Below are 26225 nucleotides of genomic sequence, written 5' to 3'. Positions count from 1 at the left end.
AGAAATAAAGACAGGAAGAACACTTTAAAGGAGTCATGACGTGTAAAATTAACTACTGCTAGTACTGTGGCCAGAAATACTGTTTGACCCTCATTGATTTGACTATCAGAAAGAAAAGCACAGGCATAACTAACAATATAAAAAAAAAAGGGCTGTTCCATAAAAAGAGTCATGTAACTGAGGCAGCTAAATTAAATTAAGCTAAATTCGTTATTTCAAAATTTTAAACCTGTTCTTAGTTACTTCTTCTGTGATACGTCAACATGTGGAGAAATACCTATTTTAACTGTGATGTGATGTTAATGTCAAGCATCTTATGCATTTGATTTACTTGCTTACAACAACTGTGTATGTTGCATAACACGCTCGGACAGTCCAGTAATATGAACCTTAACGTGTATATTTGATGTTTTTAGCTGCGAGTGTGTCGATCATCTCAAAAAGAGAAACCAGCAACTGAAGATTTAACACAGTGTGCCAGGTATTCGTTTTTCATGAGGGATTTTATTCCCTTGCATTTGGGCCTAAAAATCTAAACAAATAAACAGACCAATGCAAGCAGTTTTTGCATTTTATTGATAAATTATCATTTTTAAAAAGACCCACGAGCCATCTTTTCCTTTCACCTCACACTACTTACTTTTCCAAGTATTGAATCTGAGCTATGTACAAAGTATTTTTTAAATTTTATTTTCTGCTTCATCATCATCATCATCATCATCATCATTATCATCATCACATTCAAAACAAGGTTAGGAGTTTGAACTGTGCCCACTGGTCAAGGTCAAGAGATAGGATGCTGAGTTAGCGTACAGCGATGCTAGCTAGCGCAGAGTTCACTGGAGGTCGGAGAGCAGCGATTAAAAGCGAAGGGAGGAGGATTTTTACATTCTAACTCACAGGCAGAAGGAGCAAAGGCAGGAGCATCATACCCTTTAGCTACCTCTGTGAAACGGAAAAAGAAAAAACACCACCTCAGTGACAAACAAGTCGACATGCAAACGTGAGTCACCATGTTTTTTTTGGATCACAGGGATGGAGGGTAAGAAGGTTGAAAATGACTCCAAAGGTTATTGCTGTAGTGAGTTCAAAGCTTCATGGCACAAAAATAAAAAGTAATACTGAAAATAACAAGCTTCTGTTGATCCAGGCTCTTCTTGACAAGCACTGGGCAGCAAAGTTGGCACGCATGGGTATTTAAGGACCATTTCTTAAAACTAATCATTTCAAGAGTTAAAATCATATTGCAATACTATGTCAGTGTACACAGGCAAGGTAAATGGTTACAATACAGTATGAATACGCAGCTTTGTTGGAGTTCAACTAGCAGCAAAAAAACAACACTTACAATTGCATATAATCGTAGTGCAATGGGCAAACTGTTCTTAGGAAGTTTTGGTCTGGTCTGTAACAAGAGAAATCAAGTGGGTGCCATCGTTTCAGTCAGGCTGCTAAAAAAAAAAAAACTGGTCCAAAAACACTAAATCCAGCCAGTTTGCTTCACTATGATTTTTTTTAAATCAGTGTGTGAGCCAACTAATTTTGGCATTCATCAAGAAAAATCACAGGTTTTTTTTAAGTTTTTGATTCTGCATCGTGAGAGATTTGGGAAAAACCTGGGCAGGATTTGAGTCTCTGTGGACCAGTGAAGGACTGATTGACAGGCAGTAGGTTTGTTCAACGAGTCAAGAACGTTCCAGGTACAAACACAACAGGATACATTTCTAGCATACACGTCTATAACCAAACTCAACACCTCTCCAACACACTCCTGTCCAAACACTCTGCGGAGTTTCCACTTCACTGAACATGACCGATTTGAAATTTAAACAAGATGAAAAAAAAAAAAACTAAAATTGGAGTTTGTTCCTTGAGCCGAGCAGGGCTGAGCCAAGGCGTTCACACTCTAGGCGAAGCTGTTCTCCGGGTAGCTGACTTTGATAGCCCCCCAGTAGCAGGCTCGTATCAGACAGATGAGGCCCAGCAGGTAGGCGAATGCCCAGGACACGTAGGTTGCGTTGTAACGACTGGCAAAGTCCCGAGTACCAACCTGTGGTACAGACGAGAGGAAGAGAGCATCGGTGAAATCATAGTTAACACTGAGGAAATATATGTAATTCACAGATTTTTGTTTACTAATTTACCACTGTTCATGTCTCCTTTTTTTTTTTTTTTTTTTTTATCTATCGGGAGTCTGAGTACACGTAGTAACTTAAATTTTCTCAGGTCAGGTAACTTGTGTTTACTCGTAATTTTCAGATCCCTAAAAATATTCCACTCTATTCCCATCTGAAGAGCGTAGATGGACGGGAATGTTGGATGTGAGACCACTTAGGTCCATCCATTCATTTTCTTCCGCTTATCCGGGATTGGATCGCGGTGGCAATAGGCCAAGCAAATTGGCCCAGACTTCCCTCTCCCCTCCAACATTTTCCAGCTCATCCTGGGGGATCCCGAGGCGTTTCCAGGCCAGCTGGGATATATAAATCCTCCAGCTTGTTCTGGGTCTTCCCCGGGGTCTCCTGCCTGTTGGGCGTGCCCGGAAAACCTCTAGTGGGAGGCGTCCAGGAGGATCCTGATTAGATGCCCGAACCACCTCAGCTGCCTCCTTTCGATGCAAAGTGGTAGCGGCTCTGCTCCGAGATCCCTTCTGATGTCCGAGCTCCTTACCCTATCCCTAAGGCTGAGCCACCCTATGGAGGAAACTCATTTCAGCCGCTTGTAGCCGTGATCTCGTTCTTTCGGTCACGACCCAGAGCTCGTGATCATCGGTGAGGGCCGGAACGTTGATCGCCCGGTAAACTGAGAGCTTTGCCTTCCGGCTCAGCTCCCTTTTCACCAACACGGTCCGGTGCAGCGCATGTTGTACTACTGCAGCCGCACCGATCCACCTGTCGATCTCCCGCTCCATCCTCCCCTCACTCGTGAACAAGACCCCGAGATACTTAAACTCCTTCGCTTGGGGCAGGCACTCCGTCCCCACCTGGAGGGAGCAATCCACCGGTTTCCGGCAGAGCACCATGGCCTCAGATTTGGAGGTGCTAACCCTCATCCCCGCCGCTTCACACTCGACAGCAAACCGCCGCAGTGAATGCTGGAGGTCGCGGTCTGAAGAGGCCAACAGGACCACATCATCTGCAAACAGCAGAAAGGCGATACCGAGACCCCCAAACCTGACTTTCGTCCTCCCCCGGCTGCGCCTAGACATCCTGTCCATGAAGGTCACAAACAGGATCGTGACAGACGACAGCCATGGCGGAGGCCAACACCCACCGGAAACATGTCTGACTTATTGCAGAGAATACGAACACAGCTCCTACTGCAGTTGTACAGAGACCGGATGGCCCATTGTAACGGGTCCTGTACCCCGTTCTCCCGCAGCACCCCCCACAAAAAAAACAAAGGGACCCGGTTGAAAGCCTTTTCCAAGTCTACTAAGCACATGTAGACTGGATCTGCAAACTCCCAGGACCCCTCCTGTAGTCTTGCGAGGGTAAAGACCTGGTCAACTGTTCCACGACCGGGACGAAATCTGCACTTTCGCCCTGGGCAACTCCAGATAAGGACAAAGTCCAGCCCCTCTCCAGGAGCTTGGTTCCAGAACCAGTGCTGTGCGTGGAGGTGAGCCCAACTATATCTAGCTGGTACCGCTCCACCTCCCGCACCAGCTCCGGCTCTTTCCCCGCTAGCGAGGTGACGTTCCACGCCCCTAGAGCTGGTCTATGCTGCCGGCGATCGGCTCGCCCGGCCCGCCGCCCGGTCTGCAGTACACCCGACCCCAATCCTTGTCCCTGCGGATGGTGAGTCCACAGGGTGGCTGCTCCATAATGTTTCTTCGGGCTGAGCCCGACCAGGCCCATGGGCGAAGGCCCGGCCACCAGACGCTCAACGGCGAGCTCCCCTCCCAGGTCTGGCTCCGGGAGGGTGCCCCCGGTTTCCCCGGTGTGCTGCTGTTCATCGGGGGACTTTTGAACCGCTCTTAATCTGGGCTCTCCCCTCAGACCAGTTTGCCTTGGGAGATCCTACCAGGGTGCTGATACCCCAGACAACATAGGATTACTGAGCCACTCAAACCCCTCCACCATGTTAAGGTGGAAATTCTCTGAGGGGCCACTTTGGTCCAGACTGAAATATGTCAAGCCGAGCGAGTAAGGCCTCCTGAAACTGGTGATCTGAGTTTTCCTCAGGCACCATCATGAGATTCACACGTGGTTTTGAGTGAAACGTCTCAACAAATATTGTACTGCCATGAAATATGGTGCAGATATTTATGTAGCCTTCAGATAGAATCGTAATCATGTCAGAACTTTCAATTTGTCCCAAACCTTTGTTTATGACAGAATAACTTGTATTTTAAAAACTACTAAAATTAATTAGACTCACTTTGTCTCACCTTTCCTCATATTTTCCTTTTTTATGTTCTTGTCTTTTGCCACTTCTATTTTGTGTCCATTGTGTTTCTCTCCTGATGTTTCATGCTAAATGGTTTTACTGTAAAAGAACTTAACTTTTGTTTTGAAAGGTTCGACTCACTTACTTGGATACTATGTAGAAGAATACAAACAGAACAAACTGTACTTACTGTTAAACCGACTCCAATGAAAATGCAGATCATTCCTATGGTTATATACGCACAACAGCGCCTTCTCGGGAGCGCACTGCCCACAGAGGATCTGCAGAAAGAGATGAAGAAGAGAAGCAAAACATCAACGTGTGAGGAAGGACTTTTAGAATGTTTCAAATCAGAAAGACACTGAAAAATACAAAATGCACTTTCTATGTTGCATTTGTCTTGAACCGTGGTCCTGAGAGGAATGTCGTCTTTTATGTGTACATGCTTAGAATGGCTCAACATAAAACGTATATGAGAAAACTCTGTGGGAGTTAAAAGGATCCAACACAATAGTCTGGAAACAAACACAACTTCTGTGAAGTTTTATTTTTGAGATTGAGGCAACTGCATACATATTTTTTCATTGTGTAATTCAATGGAAACGGTTTCCATAATGATGTCCCTGATATTCTCTTTGTGTCACCCATCTTCCCAGTGACCTTACTCCACAGCGCAGCAACAAATCTCTCACTTCCTCTTTCCAAATTACACCAGAAAGCGCTCGAGAACATTACATGTGCTGCTCCCAACAACTTCACCTTGATCCAGACTCCGTACAAACACACAAACAAGCTAGCTGCCCTTGTAAAGCAGACTGGCACCAGTTTTTGTCTTTCCTTCACTACAACTTTAATTTCCTCCCCCTCTCAGCGCTCACATGCCCCTCATGTGACGGGACTCAAGCATTCTTCAGGGATCGCTGGTATTCAGATGGCTTAAGGGTGCCTGATCACCTGATTTTGTTGCCTTCTAGTCCATTTCAAACACTACTTTCACGTTTTTGTTTCATTCTACTCGCCGTTTACATTTCTAACACCGGACCACATCACTCATTTGACCTGTGAGCATCTGCTACAGAGCACAGACCTCTTTTTTAGAATAATGAAGGTAAATATCAGAGCTGCTTTGGATTTCCTATCAACTGCAAAATAGGAATTAATAAGACAAACTAGTATGAATCAAACATGATTTCCTCTCCATCCGTCTGATGTGGAAATGTGGACAGGAGAAAGAATAACTGTATGTTTACCAGTTTAATTGGGGGACTTTCCTTTAAAAATGTGCTACTACACCAGAGGTTTCAGTTCCTTACAAGCATTAAGGTAAAATATCCTCACATGACCTTCACTTTTGATTTTTTTTTTTACTTCTGTTATAAAGGAGACAATGAGGTTTTAGGGAGTTACAGAGAGAGAGCAAAAGAGATGGGAACAGAGGCCGATACAAACACAAGAAATGACTGAAAATCAAAGATATAAAATAATTAGTCAATTAACAGTTTATTTATGAATGCCCTTTTATCATCATACAATGATGGAGGGCCATAATATTTAGTAAAATGCCCTTCATTGTTACAAACTTTTTACGGTTAGATCATTACAAGAGATTCTAAAATTATAAATTATAAGTATCTTTGTGGCAGTTTTATGGCATGTTTATGACATGTTTATAGTAACACTATATCCCAACCCAATATCAAGTCTAAGGATGCAATACACCTGTCAGTCCATATCGTGTCAGTGTCACATTTTGCCTCACCTCAGCGTGAGATGTACACGCATGTGGTTTCGGCACCAACAACTGTGTTTAGGTTTAAGAAGAAGATTATGATGTCAGTTCAGTGCAATTTGGTTAGGTTTAGCCACCAAAACTACTTAGTTAGGGTGAGGAAAAGATAATAGTTTGGACATCTTTTGGCTGCAGATTGTTATTTTGATGCAACATCACTGCTTCCCTGAGTAGATCCTGTACACACCATGACTTGAAGAAAATACACTTTCCTCCCACCGCCCCTCAACCCTGTAACCCTTCTACCCTTTAACATTACGTGTGAGGCCAAACTCTAATTCCTGTCACACGTCTAGATTAGCCTCCAACACCTCCCCTCCCTTCACCTTCCAAAGGTTGAAAATCCAGACCTCTAAAGCTCGGCATCTGACTACATTGAACTAAACTGTAAAGTACCCAAATACCCTTCCAAAAGAAACAGGCAGACTTTGGATTTACATCGGCGTTTTTAATGTCTATATGGCGAGATGAGTCGCTCCAAACCACAAGGCTACATGGCTGAGTTAATGCAGAAGTGGAAAGTCTCCTTCTACAAAGAGTTAGTGTTTGAAGCATTGTGCTTCCTATAATGTGCAGTTTGTCTTGATGGTAACACACTGCTCCAATAAGATCAAGATAATGACTTTAAAGGAAGATGTGTTGGGAGCATGCTCGCCTAAACTTGAAAAGTCTGTTAGTATAAAATCCAACACTGTGTGGTGCTCATCCAACCTCAGCTCCACCATGCTGACCAAATTTAGATTTTCCAAAACTACAAGTGTGTGTTTATCCACATTTAGTTCAGGGCTTGATTGACCACTGTGGTTTTGTACCTCATTTATCAATTATACTTTACATCACAATTATTTCATAAACTAGTCTTACTGTGTTTTAGAAATTTGAATTTATTTTCCCCACTGTTGCAGTTTCTGTGTTTTTGAAAACGAAGATGCACACTCTGGAAACTAGCTTAAAGTAAAACTTTACCCTGCATTCGATATGTTGTTTTGTCAGTGTTAAATTCTATTTGTGGCATAATCTACTTAAATTGAAAAAAACAAGTTTACCCTTGCCCCTCTAACACCATTATTTGAAGCTCAGGCCAGCTCTCAAGCCACACTGCTGCTACAGTTCTGGAAATCTGAGAGGTTCCCAACATTTGATGTGGTTTTATAACATCTAGAGAAAATTATTTTTAAAAGAGGGTCTCTTTCAGAAAATCTGGCAACCTGCCATTTGTCTGAAGAAATCAAGTGAATGGTTTAACAGGTTAAACTGTGTCATGTTTAGACTCTGTAACTTGGGTCATAGATTGAGTGTAACTTCTCCTCGTTGTGTTACCGCCAGTGTTTTCGTTCATTGTTTTGTTTTCCTGTTCCTGTGATGTTGGCGAGTTTGTTCTCTTGTGTTTCTATACTGCTTTTCAAAGTCAATAAACAGATGTTAAAAAAAATAAAAAATACTTGAACAAAAAGTAGATTTGATGTTCACAGGAATCATTAAACAACATAACTGAGTTGCAGGAATCTGTTGTTTTTAACAAAGAAATGAACTGCAACTAGTGGCTGCCCTCTGTAGAAAACAGACTATGCCCAAATATGTGTACAGCATGAATTAGAAAAAGTATGCAGATTTATATTCATCATCATGAGCTAAACACACAATCACTGATGCATTTAATGAGAAACTGATAAAACTGCAGATAAAACTAAAAGGTCAAGTAAAATGTGAATTCTAGCAGAACCTGTGTGTGAAAGTTTGATGCACTCACATTTTTTTGCAGTGGGGACACTTGGCTAGTGTGTTAAATCGCAGCTCCATCCACTGAGGAAATAGGACAAAAAAGTGCATTGTTAATTTACAATGTTAAAGAACGAGCATATGTACACAGAAATTTGTCACTCTACAATACTCTGAAATCAACACAAAGCCTAAAGAGAACATTACATAATCAGGTGTGTTTATAACTTGTAAATCTATTTATTCTTTCCTTATACAGCTAAATTAGCACCCTGAGTCATTGTAATGTTAGTTGTGGTTTCATCTGGTGTTAAAAAAGCAGTATTATGAAAATATCAAACCCACCACAGATCAGTAGAGTTAAAATTGGCACAAGTTAAAAAATGCGACTTTTGACATCTAGCTTCAGTGAAGGAGCAAAAATTTTAAATATTTCCAAATTGCAAGCAATCAGCAACAAATCACAGGCTTCTACAGTTTTTATGCATTATATATATAGATTTTTTTGTTTTTGTTTAAGCTCTGCTCAAAGCCAGATGTGCACAAAGTCATACTGCCACCATGTAAATAAGGCAGTGGATTAGGCTGTTGTTAATATTTCCACCAGCATGACCAGCTTTCTCAACCTGTTGTTGTACTGGGGGAGAGCCATCACTGGGGACACCAGACATTGGTTGGGATGATCTGGCGTCCTCACTGCCCTACGGATGCCACAAGCAACAATGTGCAGATGTTAAGAGGACAACAGCACCGATTCTGACCAGCAAGTCAGTGTCATACTGACTCAGTGCATCATACCTGCTTCTACGTATCACTTTTTATGATGTGAATTGTTGAATAATCAGAGGTATGAAACTTAGTCAAAGTGAACATATAGTCAAATATACCAAGACTATCCTCGACAGAGTGGCAGGGAGACAGTTTCACCAAAGAACGGACTAATCTGTAAAAAGCTGGTGTAGCTGCAAGTCAGAGAGTGTGGTCTGGTGTGGCCACACAACAATTAAGTGGTACTCAGGACATTTGTTGAACCAGGCAAGGAGAGGAAAACATGCAGAGAATGCATACAGGCCATTTGCAGAAGTCATATTGAGGCAGTTTTCATTTCAACAGGACATCTGATACCAGCTCAGTGTACAGAGAGTAAAACAAGCTACAATACTGAGAATACAATAACCATGCCATGAGGGTACAATACAGCATTAACAAGTCTTTGAATGTCTGTGGCTTGCTGTCTGTGTAGCTTTACGTACTAGGAAGGTGTTGCCACAGTGACCACAGACCACTCTCATCCCCTCAGGTTGGATGGGCAGGGCCGGCTGGGCAGGTTGCTCCTCGGGGATTACCATCACCGGGCTCAGGTTGATGATGCGTCTGCTGTGGAAGGAACAAAGAGAAAGATGACTTTATGATTAGAGCACAGCCAGGGCCAGATTAAAAACATTTTGGATGACGTAAAAAGTATAGAAACAAATGCTGGCTTTATGTCAAAGTCTCAGATTTAGTTTTGGAAAAAAACGATACCAGAAAAGTGAAGCTGTGTTTTTTCAGAAAGCGTCATTTGGCTAAAACAGCCCTAACCTGTCTGTCACCTACCAATTCGGTCGAGGACATCCTATCCTCCTGGATGTGTCTTTACAGATTAGCAGGCAGTTACAGGGACACCTCACATACTTCTTCCCTGTTGGGGGATTCTTGATGGGCTGGACAATAAACAGATAAACATTTGGTGAGTGAAAACCTGACAGATACAAGAAGAGCACAAAAACAAAGCCATGAAAGAAGAGAGCAACTGATTTAAAACACTGACACAGACTTCAACACATCATTAATAAGGTGCAGTACAAAGCTTAACCTTCTAAATCTACTTCTTCAACATCTATAAACCTATATATTCGTTTCCCATATTATGTCCTCTGTCATGCTGCATTTGTCAGTCATTTGAGTGCAATTTATAAAGCATCTTCACGTACGCTGGACAAACCAATGGGATACAGGGTTATAATAACAATAAAGTTTACTCAAATCCTTTAAAAAGATAAATTTATCCAACGCCAATATAGGCTAACAAAACATGTTGCACTTTCTCTCCCCTGCGAGTGTCAGCGATGACAGTCATTCAGTCCTTCCTGCTCTCCTCCCTGCACTGACAGCTCTATCAAAGCATTCACTTAGGCTGAGACAGTCATAAGAAGCACTTATCATTGACTGATGGATGTGGATGACTCAGCATCTGATCAGCCGCTAAAGGTGGTCGTCGCCAAGATGAAAAAAATTGGCTCGAAATTGCCATCGAAAGCAAATCGTTTCTCTTTTGATTAATAACAAACGGCATTTCTTTCATGCAAAATTATGCTGAATTATAACAGAAGTGGGAACAGCTGTCATCTTAAAAAACATTAAGAGGAGAGGAGAGGAGAGGAGAGGAGAGGAGAGGAGAGGAGAGGAGAGGAGAGGAGAGGAGAGGAGAGGAGAGGAGAGGAGAGGAGAGGAGAGGAGAGGAGAGGAGAGGAGAGGAGAGGAGAGGAGAGGAGAGGAGAGGAGAGGAGAAGAGAGGACTATCATGACTCTGTGATGTGGCCTCCACTTACTGTAGCTTCATTGCAGACTGTGCACTTGACCACGTGCTGGTGCAGCTTGCCATCCAGGTTGATGAGTGACTGGCATACACGGCAGTTGATGACAGGCACACCGCCGGCATCGGGGCTGGCGATGGCTGTATAAGGAGGAGGTAGTTCGGCTTTGAGAAGAGGAGGGCAAAGCACACAACACACAGCCAGCTGTTAATGGCATGCATCTGGAAAACAGCAGCTTCATGAACTTTCTGCATCCGTTTTTTGCATAAGGATACAAAATGCAACTTACAACACAAAAACAAACTTCTGCTACATGACGACAAACACTGCAGTTATCAAGGAGAGCTGGTTACATAATTTCTTAACAATACAACGCTTCTTTCCACAACAAAGTACAACCCAGCCTGGATTGCATTCTTAAAAAAACTCTGATAATGTCAGAACTATGTATTATGTTAACTCCTGCACATACTGCATTTAAACCCATGACAGCCTGCGATATGGCTCCGATTGCTCCACATGTGACTCCTCTCCCTTTGTCAGGGGAAAAAGGAACAAACAATGGGCCCTTTTAGATGGCAAATATTTAAACATGCTAAACATGTAAATTAGGAGCCAGTCTTCTCACTGTGGAGGTATCTTGGGTCCACATCAGTATGTTACAATGTCACATGTGAGCTCCATTTATAAGTAGTTTGATACAGTTTATATGCGTGTTCATAAACACATGGACGGAAAATAAACACTTCAAGTCTTATAGTTTAAAACAACACCTTCAAATGTGCTCACTGCACTTCATGAATCATCAACAAATGCCAGCCATTGTATTAGTTGGATGAAAATTAAAATATATTTTCATATGAGGCTAACACACACAGCTAATTACTATCGTGAAGAATCCAACAACGGATTAGCGTTTTATGGTCTGTGCATAATCAACATGATCAAACGACTGTCATTCACAGGCTTTGAGATTTTCTCTTTATGTCTGAAAGAACTACTGTGAGCTAAGTACAGTGACCACCCAAATGAACTCTGTACTGTTTAATCCTACATTAACCTCGAGTCTTTAGTCTACATTCCATTTCTCAGGGTTTTAGTATACTTAATCCATCAACCTGCACCAGCCACCACCTTTACAACCACAGTAGTAATGAAGCATACTTTACATTCTGTTAGATACTATGGCAGTAGACTTACAGCTCGACCACTTCACTCAACTTTCAACGTTAAATAAATCCACTGATATTGTAGTTTGCCTCTTGAAAATATCTATTTAAGTAAAAGGTTAGGAAAGTAGACGGATAACTACACAAACAAGTTTTCTATGAAGAAACATAGCACTATATATAAACTGAAATATAATATTTGTATTAGTTTAATATGAATTAAAAGGAGAAAAAGTCAAATGAGATGTGGGAGAGTAGTTATACCAACTAATTACATTTATCATATGTCGGGCAGTGAAGGGGAAAATTGAGAGCCGAAATCATTTTAGTGAGTCTGAATCATTTAGTCCCAGAATATCAAAATTTTGAATATTAAAAAACTGTTTTGATAATCATTCAGTCCTGTAAATGACACAATCTTAACTCGGAAACTGAATATTGTTGGGTACTCAACTATTTTTTGGGGGAGAAAATATGGAAACTAAAGATGCCAACTTTGTCTTTGGAAAATTTAAAGAAGCATTTTATGACATTTTACAAACAATTGGGAAAATGATTAACCATTAATTGATGGAAATAGCTTTTAGTTACAGACCTCGACAAATGATCAATACTGCAGTACTGAATGTGAGTCTCATATCAGTACATTCAGTTTTGACAATTGAGCGAACACGGCGAAGCCATCTAATCCGACAATCGAATAAATTCCCTCCTTGTGTCGCTCCGAATGAGATAATGGGACGAGTCAATGGGTAAACGAGCTTGGCTCTGAGATTCAGAGACTCTAAACTGGTTGACACCACAGGGACAGATGGGAAACCCCGTCTACATTTGGACAAAGGGCTAGAAATACAAGCAGCACATGCCAAAGACTGGACACTCCCACTGTGCAGGCAGCAGTTGGCTCCAAAATTACACAAAAAAACGAAATGAGTCATCCTCTGCAAGGCTTTGTTAATGTAAAATGTAACACTGTGTAATCAGTTGTGCAGTGCATTATCTTTTCTAATCTTTAACTCTTGTATAACAACAAAAAAATGAAAATCCTGATTAACACCTTAAATTCAAATCAGCCCTTTAGTCTCTGTTATCCGCCACCAGCAGCGCTCAATCTCAGGAGAGGCCTGTTTTCTACTCCTGCTCCTCTCTAAGCTTCGAGTTTTCCTAATGCATGTCTGAAAATGAATACAGCTGCTATAAGTTTTCACCGTCTGTCCTTAGAGCTAGAGGATGGACGAGAAGATGCTCTATTGCAACCACCAGCAGCACCACAACATACAGCCTCCATCACGTCCCGCCTTACAGTCATCGGCTCGATGGCTGTGGGACTTGTGGTTTGAGGAGAAGAACGCCGAACACAACAGCTGGTGTGAAGACATCAGCTGGTCGGGAACGTTTTCTGCTTTTTATTGACTTTCCGATTGCCAATGTTGCAACTGATAAAAATCTCTTTAAAGTTAAAGTTATTCTATAATTTCCTTGTTGTCAACACACTATCAGCCCATAGCTCAATACATTCAACCCCTTGCCTGTGGCACTCATCTGCATAGACTTCCCAAAAATTCGCAACGAATTTGAAGCTTTATTTTTACAAAAAGGTTCAACTGAGCACTGTAGTTTTTATGAAATATTACTTGAACAGGGGTTAAATGGTGTATTTGTTAGGGGTAAGCCATGGATTAGTACACATTTGGTGCCCTGTAGGGGAGTACGATATGGTGCAGAAATAAAAAAGTTTTTTATTGTTTCAGATTGTCATTATAAATATAGTTGAAATCGCTCGTTTTATAATCAGACTTTAATCCATTTGGTCTGATAACATTTGGAAAGTCTCAAAGAGCCTCACAATTAAGTTATTTTATCCCTATTCATCGTTGCATATTGCTAAACCGCAAGTTACAGTTCGGTCAGCAGAAGTTCGTAGTGCCCATGTTCTGCACATAGAGCGTGTCCAGTACGCATTCATCGGGCAGCATGGGAATGTCTCACCAGATACCAGATTTAAAAACTCTGTGGATTGTGAAATACAGAGATTTATGTGGCATTGATAGGATTAATCAGCATTATGTTAACACTTTGGCAAGAGCCTGATGTAACGGTTGTTCATTCATATTTAAAACTCCCGCATTATATGTTTAAATGAGATCGATCGTGGCACGTCTCGTCTCGTGCTCAATTCATTTACTAGATGACAGGACGCCTGGATTTGTTGCGAGAAAGCATCTGATCTCTTGATTTAGTGTTCCCAAAATGGGCAGTTATCCACCCAGATAAATTTCTGTTTATTTTACCGGGCTCATTTTTGGGCGTCTTTCACCAACAAATAAGCCTAAATTACAATAAACTGCAACTGGCAGGACAGTCAGTTCAGTGGGCTCTGCATGAAATGCAATGACTGATAATTTGAGGACATTCAAGACCAAACATCATTAAAACTGAGTTAAACCCTTTTTTCCTGTTCAGATTATTATTTGGTTTTAGCTCTGTGATAAAAGATGTTCTAATCTTTACCTGTGGTCATACATTAATCATCACTTTGAAGGTTCTTGTTATCAAACCACTTCCACACGACTGAAGCTGTTCCCCCCTCAGAGGCCATTCTTCTGTGGTGGAGGCAGCAGAAATCTGTTCATTGTTTCAATATTTATACTGGTGTTTTGTAAAGTACGGTATGATATGGAAAGTCTCTCCCACAGTTAACACATACGGCAGCAGAATCTAAATAAACTACGTTACCCATGTTCTTCATAATAAAGAAAACACGTTAGTGAGTGTAAATGTGTTTTTAACAGATTTAAGACATTAATAGAGGTCTCAGGGTTTGAATTCATGGACATGGTTTGTTATTAGAACCAATTCTTTGCTGAATTTAGATTATTTGACAAGAAGCGATGACAGATTTAAGTCACCAGACTTATCCTTTCATATATTCTGAAAATGATGTGGTCATGGGGCAGCTTCTTGACTCCACACTTGGAACCAGGAGTACTCTGCTACCATATTTAAAATGCTAATTTGTTTTATTTTGTTAAGAAAGTAAAGTACCATCTCTGATTGAAAATGCAGTTGAGCAATTTATTTATCATTGTCAAGTTTAAAAGAGCCTGACACCGTCATTTGCTGCAGTCTATTTGTTCTGCCATTCAAGCAAGTAGCAAAATTAAAATGAAGCACGGTCTGTCCAAGCATTCAGATGAAGCCAAGGTCATTGGTCTCCGCTCCTCAGCAACACCCCACTGGGCTCACTGGAGGGAAATACAGCAGGCGGTGACTCTCTAAACTGTTACTGCTGAATAAGAGCTAATAGAGAACAACTCTTATCAGAAAATATTAAGGAAATCAATCAACACTGGAAGCTGGAGGAATTTTGATAAACAACTCCTGAATGCAGATGATTGTTAGTGAAAGCACCATCGTGGTCTTTGGGTTTCTGGGGGGGAAAAAAACTGTTTTGGCATCTTTGTCTCAAATTAATCCATATTACAAACTGGCTGGCAAAAAAGACCAAACTGGAATTAGCCAATTAGCCCTGCAGAAAGGAAGGGGGCCATGAAATGTACTTCTAACATCCAAACAGGCTGTCACTTCAGAGATTATTTCTGTTAAAGTCTTTACGATTAATCCAGTGGTGAATTATAAATTTTGAGAGATTAGACTACCACAGAACAACAAACATTTTCATTTTTTCTATGCTGTTTGTTTGATATTAGCCATCTAACCTGAACTGCCCCAAAAAGAACATTACACAATCAATTAATCCATTCAGTTATGTTGCTGCAAGAAAAATATACTGTAAGAAAAGGGGCACAAAAGCACACTTTCAGAGGCTAAATGTGTTTCTACAAGACATAAAATAAAACCTGATCCTCTGACATGAGAGTCTGATCTGGATATTTGTGTAGAAACACAAAGTGGGAACGTGTCTGAGGCTGAAGAGCAGAATTAATTGCCAACAAAGCAGTAGAAGATGTGTGATTGTGTATTTCTCCAGCTTGAAAAGGAATTTTTCTCTTCAAGCTGCATGAATTCTGATTTCGATGAGACTAAATTCAGTGCAAAGGTCAGCCCTGACAGCTGCTTCTAGTCTGAATGGACAGTGGATTTATAGGTTGTAATTGCCTGTATAGGTCTCTCTTCATCCATTATGGCACTATAACCTACATTCAGCTGTTTACTAAACTTCTCTGTTTGCTGCTGCCTTTCATTGAACAGGATTTAAGGATGTTGATGAATTTCTTGCATTTCTGCATTTTACTACTGTATTTTATTACATTTAGCTTGTTTAATGTTTTAATGACTGTTCTTAATTGTTTTTAAATGTCCTTTTCTTTTGCCTTATGTTTTGATGCTTTAAATGGTTTTATGTAAAGCACTTTGAATTGCCTTGTTGTTTAAATGTGCTATACAAATAAACTTGCCTTGCCTTACTAAGCAAAATATGAACACTCTTGTCTCTGCAATGTTTGAAAGATCCATGCAGGGAGATTAAAGCGGCCTGTAAAAGAAGCATTTGTTGTTTACATCTTCATTCACATGCGAATACGTTGACATCCACCATCACATTAAGACATTGAAATCATATCGTGCTGTTGATCCACAACAGACACATCTGGGCATTTTGTTGACTTGCAGCTGGGACAAAAGGCTGCTCGCCTGCCTTCATCTGCAATGACTCAATTCTGCCCCCGTCAATCGACAATATTAAAGTCTTCATCTGACGAAGGTTTGCAGAGCTTCATCACCATCATCATTTTGTTGGCATGATTCAAAACATTGCAGGCCCCAGCAAGTCGTGATGTAGGCATTTTTCTGCACTGAAAACGCGCTGGTGTTACAGTAGGCCCTTCTTCTCTAACCCACTGCTCCAGTTCTCACGGAGCAAGCTCCACCTTTTCGTCAGCTGCCGACTGATGCCCTTGCTTTGCTGCAGTTTTATTTATGCACAAACTCGATACGCCCTAAAACTGATTGAGCATGCAGGCAGCCGGGCTCTGCGTGTCGTGTGTTTACCTCGGGGACTGGAATCCTGCAGGTACGGGGGAGCTGTAGGGGTCACATTCTCGGAGTTGGGGCCCGACAGCAGCGGAGATCGCTCGTCCATGCCGTCGGAAGCCATGTCGTTAACCGTGAGAAATGACGGGAGGCTCCTGGCTGCACCCAGTCGTCCCTCTGCACGGAGCAGCAGCCAGCGGCTGGTTGTTGGTGCGGAGTTGCTCCGCTCCAGCAGCCCCGGTGACGGCACCCCGGAGGAGGAGGAGTTCTGTGATGCTCCCCGCCCCTCTCCGACATGGCCCTGGGCATGGGCAGTGTTCATGTAAGGAGCCATAGACTGTATTTAACGGGCTAAATGCTGCACGTAAAGGCCGCTGTGATGGAATTTTGTTTGGAAAATGTGTCGCGAAATGTAAATAAATCTAAGCGTATTTTAGCCTGTAAACATGTGCTCAATCATTTGGACTGTAGCCCATAAATTATCTGCAGAAACTGTCAAAATAAATCTTGCTTTGATTCAAAACAAGAAGATCAAGTTTCAGTGTTTTGAACGGCAGCAGCAACTTCCAATCACTGCCACTAGATGTCACTGTAGGATTACTGCGGTCCTGGCCTATGGCGTACAGTATACACATATTTATCATTAGACAAAGCCTGGTACTTCTATTCTTAGGACTGTTTTTATGCTTTAATACTCACTTAATACTAAAAAGCCATTATCTTGTGTATCTGTGTAGACTGAGTGTCTTTTTCAGCTGTTGATAGTTATTATTCCACTACATAGACTCTTTAACCTTAGATTTAAAAAAAGTGCCTTTTTTTGGCGGCTTTAACATCTTCAAAAACTCATGAAAGTTAGTTCCTGACGCAATTTTTGTGAGGTTTGGAGCATCGTTTGACCTTAAACATCAACTTGCTGTGTCACAGCAAAACATCAAACTTAGCCGCATCGCCCTGGCTATACTATATAGTGTATACTATATACTGTATACTATATACTGTATACTATATACAAAAATTACTTTTGGGTCACTTTTTGTACGACATGCCATAGTATGACTTGTTTTGAATATTTCGGACGACATACTATAGTATGACTTTTTTTTATCATATTTTGGATGACATACTTTGGATATTTTGGATGACTTTTTGTATCGCTTTTTGGAGTATGACCTTTTTCTGAACTGACATGCATGCCTTAAGTGGTACATGTCCACCGAATTTCGTGCATGTAAGTAAATGTAGCCGCAGGGGCATCTGTTTAGGGGGCGGTAGCGAGCCATTTGGCCACGCACACTCGCGACTCCACTAAAATACGAAATTTTTCGCCGGGAGAGACCCGTGTACCAACTTTCATGAGTTTTTGAGTATGATAAAGCCTCCAAAAATGCAGTTATTTACAGAGAATAATAATAATCGCATAAATAACAATAGGGCCATCGGTGCTCGGGCCCTAATTAATGTTTTTTTTTAGTCTGATAAGGAAGCAAATATGATTAAAGCTAATTCTAACCCTACAACCTTGGCCTTTAAGAAAATCACACTGGGAGCAACCTCACATTTTTGCTTGTACTGACTCTGATAAGAAAATGTCTCTAACAGGAGAAAAAGCTTTTAAATAAAGAAGAGATTCTTCAAATAATCTAAGGGCAGTGTTATAGAACATTTTAAGGTCTTTAAAAAAACGTTTTTTTATTTTTAAAGTTAAGTCAATTTGGCGAAGCTGTTTTTAGGTTTTCAAAACGTCTAAGGCAACTTTAAATGAATTAATCAATGTGTGTTCATTTAACTTGCATTTTAAGGCAGCAGGAAAACAGCAGGAGGTGTTTGAAGTTGAACTGGCTTAAAACACTTCGCACTACCAAGAGAAACATGATGCAGCATTTTTCAGAACCCAGCCTTCTTGAGAATAAAAAAGTTCATGTCTTACAGCTCAACCTCAAACTCTCTGTTCATTCTCAGATGTTGGTGTTGTGTGCCTTGTGTCTTTGCTTCCCCTGAAATTACAACACCCTTGTTTGTTTGCGCCAAATTATGTCCCATTCCTTGTTGCTTATGTCATGGTGTAAGCCTCGGGCGATGTAAATTCATCCCCTGGCCATTCAAAAGACTCACTAAACAAATACAGATGGTGTGTATTTATCACAAGTTCCCCAGCTCCTGGGCAGCTTGGTTACCTTTGAAAACGTATTTGTTCCTAAAACATTGTGCAAAGCTCATGTCTAAATCAGGGATGGTAAAAAAAAATAAAATAAACAGTTTGATTGATGTTGTACAGGTAGGGTTGCTCAGTGTTTAGGATATATGTGACCTTAAAATTGGGCCAAATTCAAGCCTATATCTGGTCCTCTTTAGGACATTGTAAAATGGCTCATAAATACCTGAAGCATCACACTTCCCCCCCCCCCCCCCATTCACAGAGTCCTCACTTGTAGAGATTGAAAAGTTGTGGAAGAAAACAAAGAAACAGAGAGGATAAATTGGCATGGAGTTCACTCTGAAAGAAATAGACTTTTAAACAGACAAAAAAAAAAAAAGCAGGAAGACTTGCCACAGACTCTTAAGAAGACATTAAACCCAGACTACAAGTCTAGGCTATTTTACGCTCTTTGAGCTTCCCATTATTCCATGGACTCCGAGGGAAAAACCTCGCTCCTGACTCTGCTGGTACCGGGCCAGTACAAGTAAAAAAAAAAAAAAAAAAAAAAGTAATTCAGATTGCATGTAATAGGCTGCAGCCAACGACTCATTTTTTCCGACGACTTTCAGGCAGCAGAGGAGCGTCGCTGCACCCACACACACTGCTCTGTCGCTTGGGTTTATATTCGAGGTAAGATCATCTGTGCTTAAAAGTTAGCTTATAAAATAGTTATTATGACCTATGTTTGTATTAGTTAAAGTTGTGGTGGTGATCAGGAGTTCCGGGTTTCGTGGAGTGATCTGTTACTTTGCAATTTATCCCTTCAGGCAACCACGAAACTATCAAAATATAAGTAAACCTCCGGTACAAATATGCTGCACGTTTTTGTAGATGTAGGCCTATAGTTTACGGTACTGGAATATATATATTTTTAAGTAGACTGTGGTAGCGTCGCATGAATGCCTTTTTCCTTGTCCTTTGTTGTTTTTAGTTGTTTTTTTTTTATAAACGCGACATAATTAAACTTTTAATTTAAAGGTTAAATGACTGTGTTAATAGTTTAATACCATTAAAAAGTCTTGACTGTTATCCTTCACTTGACTACTGATCAATAGAAAATTCTTGGTCTTTAAAAATCTAAATTTGTCCCTCATACAACATTGTTTGTCTTGACAAAAACTATAGATGCATGTATTTTTTAAAATATTAATGAGTTAGTTAAAAAATACTAATCATTTTTACTTCCTAACACAATAATTAAAATGCAAAAGGCTTTGTTTTGTTTATGTGACAATAGAATAATAGCATCAGTAAAAATAATAGTGAATAGTCCGTCTTTCATGATATCTGATACTTCATTTCAGCCGGTTTGGAGATGCTCCATGGAACAGTGAGTGGGGCCTGGCTCTCCCTATCCTGCCTCTTGTTAGGGATCTGTTCCCCAATGGAAAATGCAGAACCAGAAGGTCCTCTTCCAACTTTTCCCCCCAGTCAAGAGTCAGGGCAACCAGACCTGGAGGACTGGGAGTGGGGCTCTGGATCATCGCTTCTGCACCTGCTCCACAGCTTCCCTGCCGACAGCCCCTTCGTAGCAGAGTCCCCAGGAAAACCAGTCAACTGCACCCAGCGCTTCTGGTTACCGCCATCCCCTCCAATCTGCTGGGAAAACATAGCTGGGCCAAAAGAATTTGCCAAGTCCCGGCTGCTGGTTCTGCAAAACAGGGCCGCCCTGCAGGCTGTGTCCACCTCCAGTGGGGTGGAAGAGGAAGGGACCTCCTATGACCACCAAGCCAGAGAGGAGGCCCAGGGCATCCGCTCAGACCACCAGAGTGTGGTAGAAACTATGCAGACCATGGAGACTGTTTTTGTGTCTCTGAAGGAGAAGAGGAAAGAGGGGAAGGAGCAGGGTGTCCTCACAAGGTGAGAAAAAGAAATGCATGGAGAATAAAGGGACACTACAAAGCTTATTGGGGTGGAGGATGGATGAATCTCAGCAGGTTATGAGCCTTGACCCCTAATATCACAAAAATATATATTCATGGGAAACATATGGTAAATATCTCCACTATTGCCTGTAATTATGAATACAAAATATTTAATAAAGTTATTACAGCTACAGAAAGAATGAAACAAGCACTGGCAGCAGCTCAGTGATTAAAGAGGGAATATTTTCCAAAATGTAATTTTAAGCTTAGTTAAAGTAAATATCAACTTGATCAGATGATACTGTGGTCTGATATGTATCAGATATTTTTTGTTGGAGTCATGTGGATGTGTGGGAGATTATTTGTGATGTAACTTTGTGATCTTTTCTTTTTTTAAACAATTACAGGTTTTTTTTTTATTATGAGAAGAATATGCCACAATTAAAAAAAACAAAAAAACATCCCCTGCTCTTCCAAAAAATATGACTACCCAACCCCCCCATAAAGAAAACAAGATTAGTCTTTAGTAATGCTAGTGGCTCTTTGAGGATAAAGGCTACTTTGGTACGGCGAATCCTAGAGCTGCATGCTAATGTTTTTGCACGCTAACATGCTCACAATGATAATGAGACTAGGTTGATGATTAGCACCTATAATGTTTACCATCTCGGTTTCACATGCTAACATTTTCTAATCAGCACTATAAACACAAAGTTAGCTGAGGCTAATGTCATTAGTTTTGAAAGTAATTGACAAACTGCTATTTTGACTTTATGATGGCTCTGCATTAAAAGAAATGCCAATGAATCGTGAAAGTCATTAGAGTGCATTGTTTGGGGACCATGAATGTCTGGCAGAAATGATTCACAGGATGAGTGTAGATTTAGGCCAAAAGATCATCACTGTCCAACAGGTTCATCCTCTGCAGATCATGAATGTATGTACAAAAAAAAAAAAATCAATGGCAATCCATTCGGTAGTTGTTGAGATATGCAGTCTGGATTAAAGTGGTGGACCAACAGGCCGATTCTACAATCCCTAAAATCACTCCGCCGGCATGGCTAATAACACATAGGCTAATCCTCCCTATCTCTCTTTCCCACCAAATTATTTTCATATAAACCTGTAACAATGAGACGCCGACGTGTTTCTTTTCCGTTACGAAAGCCTCACTCTTGTAATCACATTATGAAGTCTGCAGTCACACAATTTAAATCGTAGTGATGTAACTGAATAACTGGGGATACTATGAATATCTATCTTTTGATTTCTTCTTTAACGATGGAATTGTAGGTAGATTTATCAATATTGATATCATATTTATATTCATATACAGACTTAATTTACTATACTTTGCAGGTGAGCTCCACAGAAGTAAAGCAGCAGAATCCAGCAGGCCTTGGATCCAAAACCATGTCCAAGGCCAGCTGTGGGGGCTTGTCCTAAATCATTATTAGCGAGTGACTGGGGAACCCGGGATCAGAGTTGCTTGTTTGGCCTGAATGTAACATACTGCCTACGAGCCAAAGACAGAGTGGAAACACCTCGCAGACAAGCTGAGTCATTTCAAGTATTTTCCAACAGTCATCTGTTGGGACATCTGGCTGAGACAAGGTCTGGCGCTGAAATGGTTGTCGAGCATTAACATTCAGCGTATTGCTTTCAAATGTGAGAACAAGCCAATTTAAGACAGTCATCGACTAGACTGTGAAACACTGCATTTGTCCTGATGTCTCATATTTACTTGTGGTTTTGTCATCCTTTTCAGCATGAAGGCTCATCTGGCCAGTACGAGTGATGCTATCGATGGCAGAGACAACATGGCCAACCACCTGGAGAGGCAATTTTCTACTTTAGAGAAGACTCTGCTCAATATGCAGCTTCGACTCAACAAACTCATCCAACAGTGACAAAGTTGGAGACATTAATGCCCAATTTGAAGTGTATTTATATATGAATGTCGTATAAAAAAAAAAAATTAACCAGTGCATGCATGCTCAGGATTATTGTAGTTTGTAAAATGAGGAGAAAACACACTTGATATGCACCTTACTGTGTCATCAGCACACCTTCCAAAGTAAAATGTGCAACCTGGTACCAGCAGAAGTAAATAAACCTTGCATTATCAGGGAGTTTTTCATGAACATGTAGCAATAAAATCCAGTTTTACTATATGTTGTCTGTTTGCAAGCATGTTCCATATGAAGATTTTATGGTCACATTAAACCTCTAGTAAAAGCACAAGACCCTCGTGAAGCTTGGAAAAGTATAAGTGAGTCGTTCAACACACCAGTACCGTTAATAAATTGGATTTTCACCTCTGTCTTGTCAAGACTGTCGTATAAAAAGCATTCGGTGCAACATGAATATCATATGGCAAAAATCTTTTATTTTGATATCAAATTTAAACCACAGATTTGTAAATACACAAGGAGGTGAGCATACTGTATACACATTAAATATTCACATCTGCTAGGCTGAGTGTGAAGTTTCATTTGGAAATACACAGCATGTTCAGTTGCTTTGTGGTAATGCCGGAGAGACGGAGGTATTTGTACTTTTGATTAGTTCAAACAACTTTCAAGTATTTATAATAAGCTACTCGCAGCTAAAAACATGACTATCTTTAAAAAAAAAAAAGAAATTGCTAATAACTTATAAATCGGTAACATCACCATGTTTTACTTTCAAATCAATGTTTGACAGCATCTCTAAATAAAGTGTCCACTCAACCATGTTTTTAACGGCATTAGTAACTCGGGAGCCGAGACATCTGTGCTCCAGCTGTGTGGAATGGGTTCCCATGTCTTGGTCTTTCACACTGACTGAACCTACAGTGGCCTGCAAGCTGTTACAAAGAAACATTTCACTCCTCCTGATAGCGGTGCAGGAATAACAAGCACTAAATGTAATACTTTCCTGCCAGAAAACCTTCAAAGACAGTCTAAGTAAACAGGATAAATACAAACTTAACCTGAACTCCTAGAAAGTTTGCGTCACTTCTTAGCAATGACAGGACATTAACCTACAAAACGATGGGTCTTTGTAAAGGTAATTAATTCTGCAGAAATCCTAAGGGGTCACTGAATTACAATTTGTCTAAGGCTGCTTTTTTTTTTTTTACGCTATTGTTATACATTTTATTTGCTGGCATTAATTATTTCTCAGATGTAAGGTACAACTTCTACGTTCTGTTAAGACTAAGTTGATCTCTGAGTTTTTCACTTGATATCCTGTGTGGTTTTACTTTCAGTTCACTGTCCTCTAACTTTTTCCAAAAGCCCTACAGGTGAACTCTTGTCAGTGTGTTTAAAAGCACTGAGAGAGTTCGGAGTGTCTCTTCTGACTGTCGCTGTTGCTCTCAATGACAGGCATGTGCGTACATGTGCCGATAACATCTGCCCAGATGGGAAATTTATCCAGTGTTCCTTTCTAAAAATCAGCATCCTCGTCTTGCAATTGCTCCAAAGATTTGAGGTAATCTCGAGCCAAGATCTTCTTCGGCAGGATATCTGTCGGGTACAAATAGAGCATCACACTACTGGTCCAATTTCAGCACAAAAAAAACCCCCACCCTCATTGTTTTCAAAAATCAAAGACATCGGGCCCATTTGAAAGCTTTGAAACGGTGTTCAGACAGGGCTGGGTACAAAACTTTAATACTCTTTAATATGACATTGTCAAATGTCTTTTGTTCCAACAGTCTGAAAAATGTAATCAGTCTACAATTATATAGAATATAGAAAAACAGCTAATGCACCAGAGACTTTCAAAAACAGAAAATACTTTAATACCTTCATTTTAATCAATTCACTTTATATCGTTCATTTAAGAAGAGCGATAATGTGTGCGTCATGCGAGTCAAACCATCATTTAATTCTATTTTTGAACAACTTCTGTTCATATTATGGTTATGTCATCAATGCTTACCAGTTTTGTTCATTGAATAATACTTTTGTTCTCTTTGCAGAGCTTAAACCAGCCATCGACACATGAAACCAAGACTTTTAAAGAACCTTAAAAGTGCTCTGCGTCGTATCCCCGAGTCCGCTTCATGCATCCAGCATGGCTCTCTCATTCACTTCAGCCTTAAATCTGACACAGACGTTTATTAGGAACATACAAAATTATAAATTTGGAGATAACCGGATGCGAATGGTATGAACATTTTTAAATCTAAAAATGATCCACTAACTACAGCTTTCAGACAAGTGTAGTGGAGTAAAAAAAAAGACTGCAATATTTACCTGTGGTATTTAGTTGAGTACAGGTATAAAGTTGCATGAAATCGAATTACTAGGTAAGTAAATAAGTATAACACAAGTACCTTGAACTTGTTCTCGGGTATAGTGCTTGGGTATAGTATTTTGTTACTTTGCACCACTGACTAAACCCACAGTTTAAAGTTCAGAGAGGTGACAGGTCACACTAAAGCTTCAGGGGCAGCAGTGAGTCCCTTTAGGTGTCCTCAGGTCGGGTCTCACCTGTGAGAAAGTGGAAAGTGTCGGTCTCCTCCGCCGTGTTGGCGAGGTCGCTGTAAGTCAGCGTGTTGGTCTCCTTCCCGGAGCCGTTGCTGAACGAGGACAGAGCCAGGTGCTGGACAAACAGCTCCTGCAAACGACACGAGACAAGTCGGCGACTTCAAAGCTTCTTAAACCCCGACACGTTCACGGTTAGCCCGGAAGCTAACGGCCGCTAACCGGGGACAGATGAACGAGCACAACTCGGCGAAGCGACGAGTTAGCAGCTTACTGTAGCCTTGGTGGTGAGGAACAGAGCGTCCTGGTTGATGCTGGATACATCCGGAGAGCTCTTCATGATCAACCTCACCCTGGATATGGGCAGAGAGATTGACTTCTTGGTGCTTGACGCTTGGTCGTCTTTGTCGGGATTATTTTGAGACATCTTCATGGGTGCGCGGCGGCGGCAGGCAGGCGGAAGTCCGAGTGTTGTTTTGAATGGTGACGATGTTTTCTTCTTCGTCTGCTTTAATGTTAGCAGTGTTTGGCGCTCTTTGAAGCTGCATCACCGCCACCTGCTGGAGAGGAGGCGCCTCAATCTGAAAACGATTATTTGTGTTCAAATGTTATCGTCAAATACTTTACATTTAAATATGATCATTATGTTAATTTTTTTTGTCACAGTAGTTTTATAAATGTCAAACTAATGACAGGTTTACTGGGACAATTATATTGGGGTGTTTTTGTGAAAAAGTAAAAAAATATATATATATATATATTTTTTTTTTTATTTGATTTTATACACTTTATTAATCCCCGAGGGGAAATTTCATCACTACAGCAGGGGGGCTCTCAGGGGGGAGCTGCTGCAGCAGGCTGCCACTAGCGCGGCGCCAGGTAACCTGACCTGGGGTTATTGTTATATATTGTTCCATTGTCCTGTTGTATTGGATTGTACTGTGTCATGCTGTTTATAATTATATAGTATGCCCCTACAGAAAACTTAATTCCACTGCAATTTTTGGCAATACTGTAAAAATGCATGTGAATATGTATTTGCCTG

General features: G+C 40.8%; 3 protein-coding genes across 5 annotated transcripts; 1 reads left to right on the top strand and 2 right to left on the bottom strand.

Moving 5' to 3' along the window:
* Positions 1–558: 558 nt before the first annotated feature.
* Positions 559–17100, bottom strand: pip4p2 (phosphatidylinositol-4,5-bisphosphate 4-phosphatase 2). 3 transcript variants are annotated; one of them, XM_069697032.1, is made up of 8 exons: positions 16656–17100; positions 10492–10616; positions 9497–9603; positions 9154–9277; positions 8527–8601; positions 7932–7984; positions 4583–4673; positions 559–2050 (listed from the first exon to the last, which is right to left on the bottom strand). In XM_069697032.1, the coding sequence occupies exons 1-8, from the start codon at positions 16969–16971 to the stop codon at positions 1907–1909; spliced, it is 1035 nt and encodes a 344-aa protein (XP_069553133.1). In that variant the 5' UTR covers positions 16972–17100; the 3' UTR covers positions 559–1906. The 3 variants fall into 3 exon arrangements, with proteins under 3 accessions (XP_069553133.1, XP_069553125.1, XP_069553142.1); XM_069697024.1 differs by having other exon boundaries at positions 10492–10640; positions 16656–17087; XM_069697041.1 differs by lacking the exon at positions 8527–8601 and having other exon boundaries at positions 10492–10640; positions 16656–17065.
* Positions 16885–23346, top strand: LOC138620126 (uncharacterized). The gene is made up of 4 exons (XM_069697089.1): positions 16885–16959; positions 19407–19467; positions 20142–20697; positions 22471–23346. The coding sequence occupies exons 1-4, from the start codon at positions 16933–16935 to the stop codon at positions 22610–22612; spliced, it is 786 nt and encodes a 261-aa protein (XP_069553190.1). The 5' UTR covers positions 16885–16932; the 3' UTR covers positions 22613–23346.
* On the bottom strand, positions 23271–25759 carry chrac1 (chromatin accessibility complex subunit 1). The gene is made up of 3 exons (XM_069697165.1): positions 25455–25759; positions 25187–25313; positions 23271–24214 (listed from the first exon to the last, which is right to left on the bottom strand). The coding sequence occupies exons 1-3, from the start codon at positions 25611–25613 to the stop codon at positions 24135–24137; spliced, it is 366 nt and encodes a 121-aa protein (XP_069553266.1). The 5' UTR covers positions 25614–25759; the 3' UTR covers positions 23271–24134.
* Positions 25760–26225: the final 466 nt, after the last annotated feature.

Source organism: Brachyistius frenatus, unplaced genomic scaffold (assembly GCF_029030835.1).
Source record: "Brachyistius frenatus isolate BFR_SWC_R1_liver_20210118 unplaced genomic scaffold, ASM2903083v1 Contig_2, whole genome shotgun sequence".
NCBI lineage: Eukaryota > Metazoa > Chordata > Actinopteri > Embiotocidae > Brachyistius > Brachyistius frenatus.
The sequence above is the reverse complement of the archived record's forward strand: the minus strand, read 5'-3'. Positions and strand labels throughout refer to the sequence as shown.

What these genes read in the sequence shown, in the direction of transcription:
- chrac1 (XM_069697165.1), bottom strand. Translation starts at nt 25,613, where the DNA reads ATGAAGATGTCTCAAAATAATCCCGACAAAGACGACCAAGCGTCAAGC. An exon ending in TCCTCACCACCAAGGCTACA is followed by an intron (nt 25,314 to 25,454) that starts GTAAGCTGCTAA and finishes TGTCGTTTGCAG; the next exon opens with GAGCTGTTTGTCCAGCACCT. An exon ending in CACTTTCCACTTTCTCACAG is followed by an intron (nt 24,215 to 25,186) that starts GTGAGACCCGAC and finishes TGTACCCGACAG; the next exon opens with ATATCCTGCCGAAGAAGATC.
- LOC138620126 (XM_069697089.1), top strand. Translation starts at nt 16,933, where the DNA reads ATGGCCCTGGGCATGGGCAGTGTTCAT. An exon ending in TGGGCATGGGCAGTGTTCAT is followed by an intron (nt 16,960 to 19,406) that starts GTAAGGAGCCAT and finishes GACGACTTTCAG; the next exon opens with GCAGCAGAGGAGCGTCGCTG. An exon ending in CGCTTGGGTTTATATTCGAG is followed by an intron (nt 19,468 to 20,141) that starts GTAAGATCATCT and finishes ACTTCATTTCAG; the next exon opens with CCGGTTTGGAGATGCTCCAT.
- pip4p2 (XM_069697024.1), bottom strand. Translation starts at nt 16,971, where the DNA reads ATGGCTCCTTACATGAACACTGCCCATGCCCAGGGCCATGTCGGAGAG. An exon ending in GCAGGATTCCAGTCCCCGAG is followed by an intron (nt 10,641 to 16,655) that starts GTAAACACACGA and finishes CTCTTCTCAAAG; the next exon opens with CCGAACTACCTCCTCCTTAT. An exon ending in TCATTGGAGTCGGTTTAACA is followed by an intron (nt 2,051 to 4,582) that starts GTAAGTACAGTT and finishes TCTGTACCACAG; the next exon opens with GTTGGTACTCGGGACTTTGC.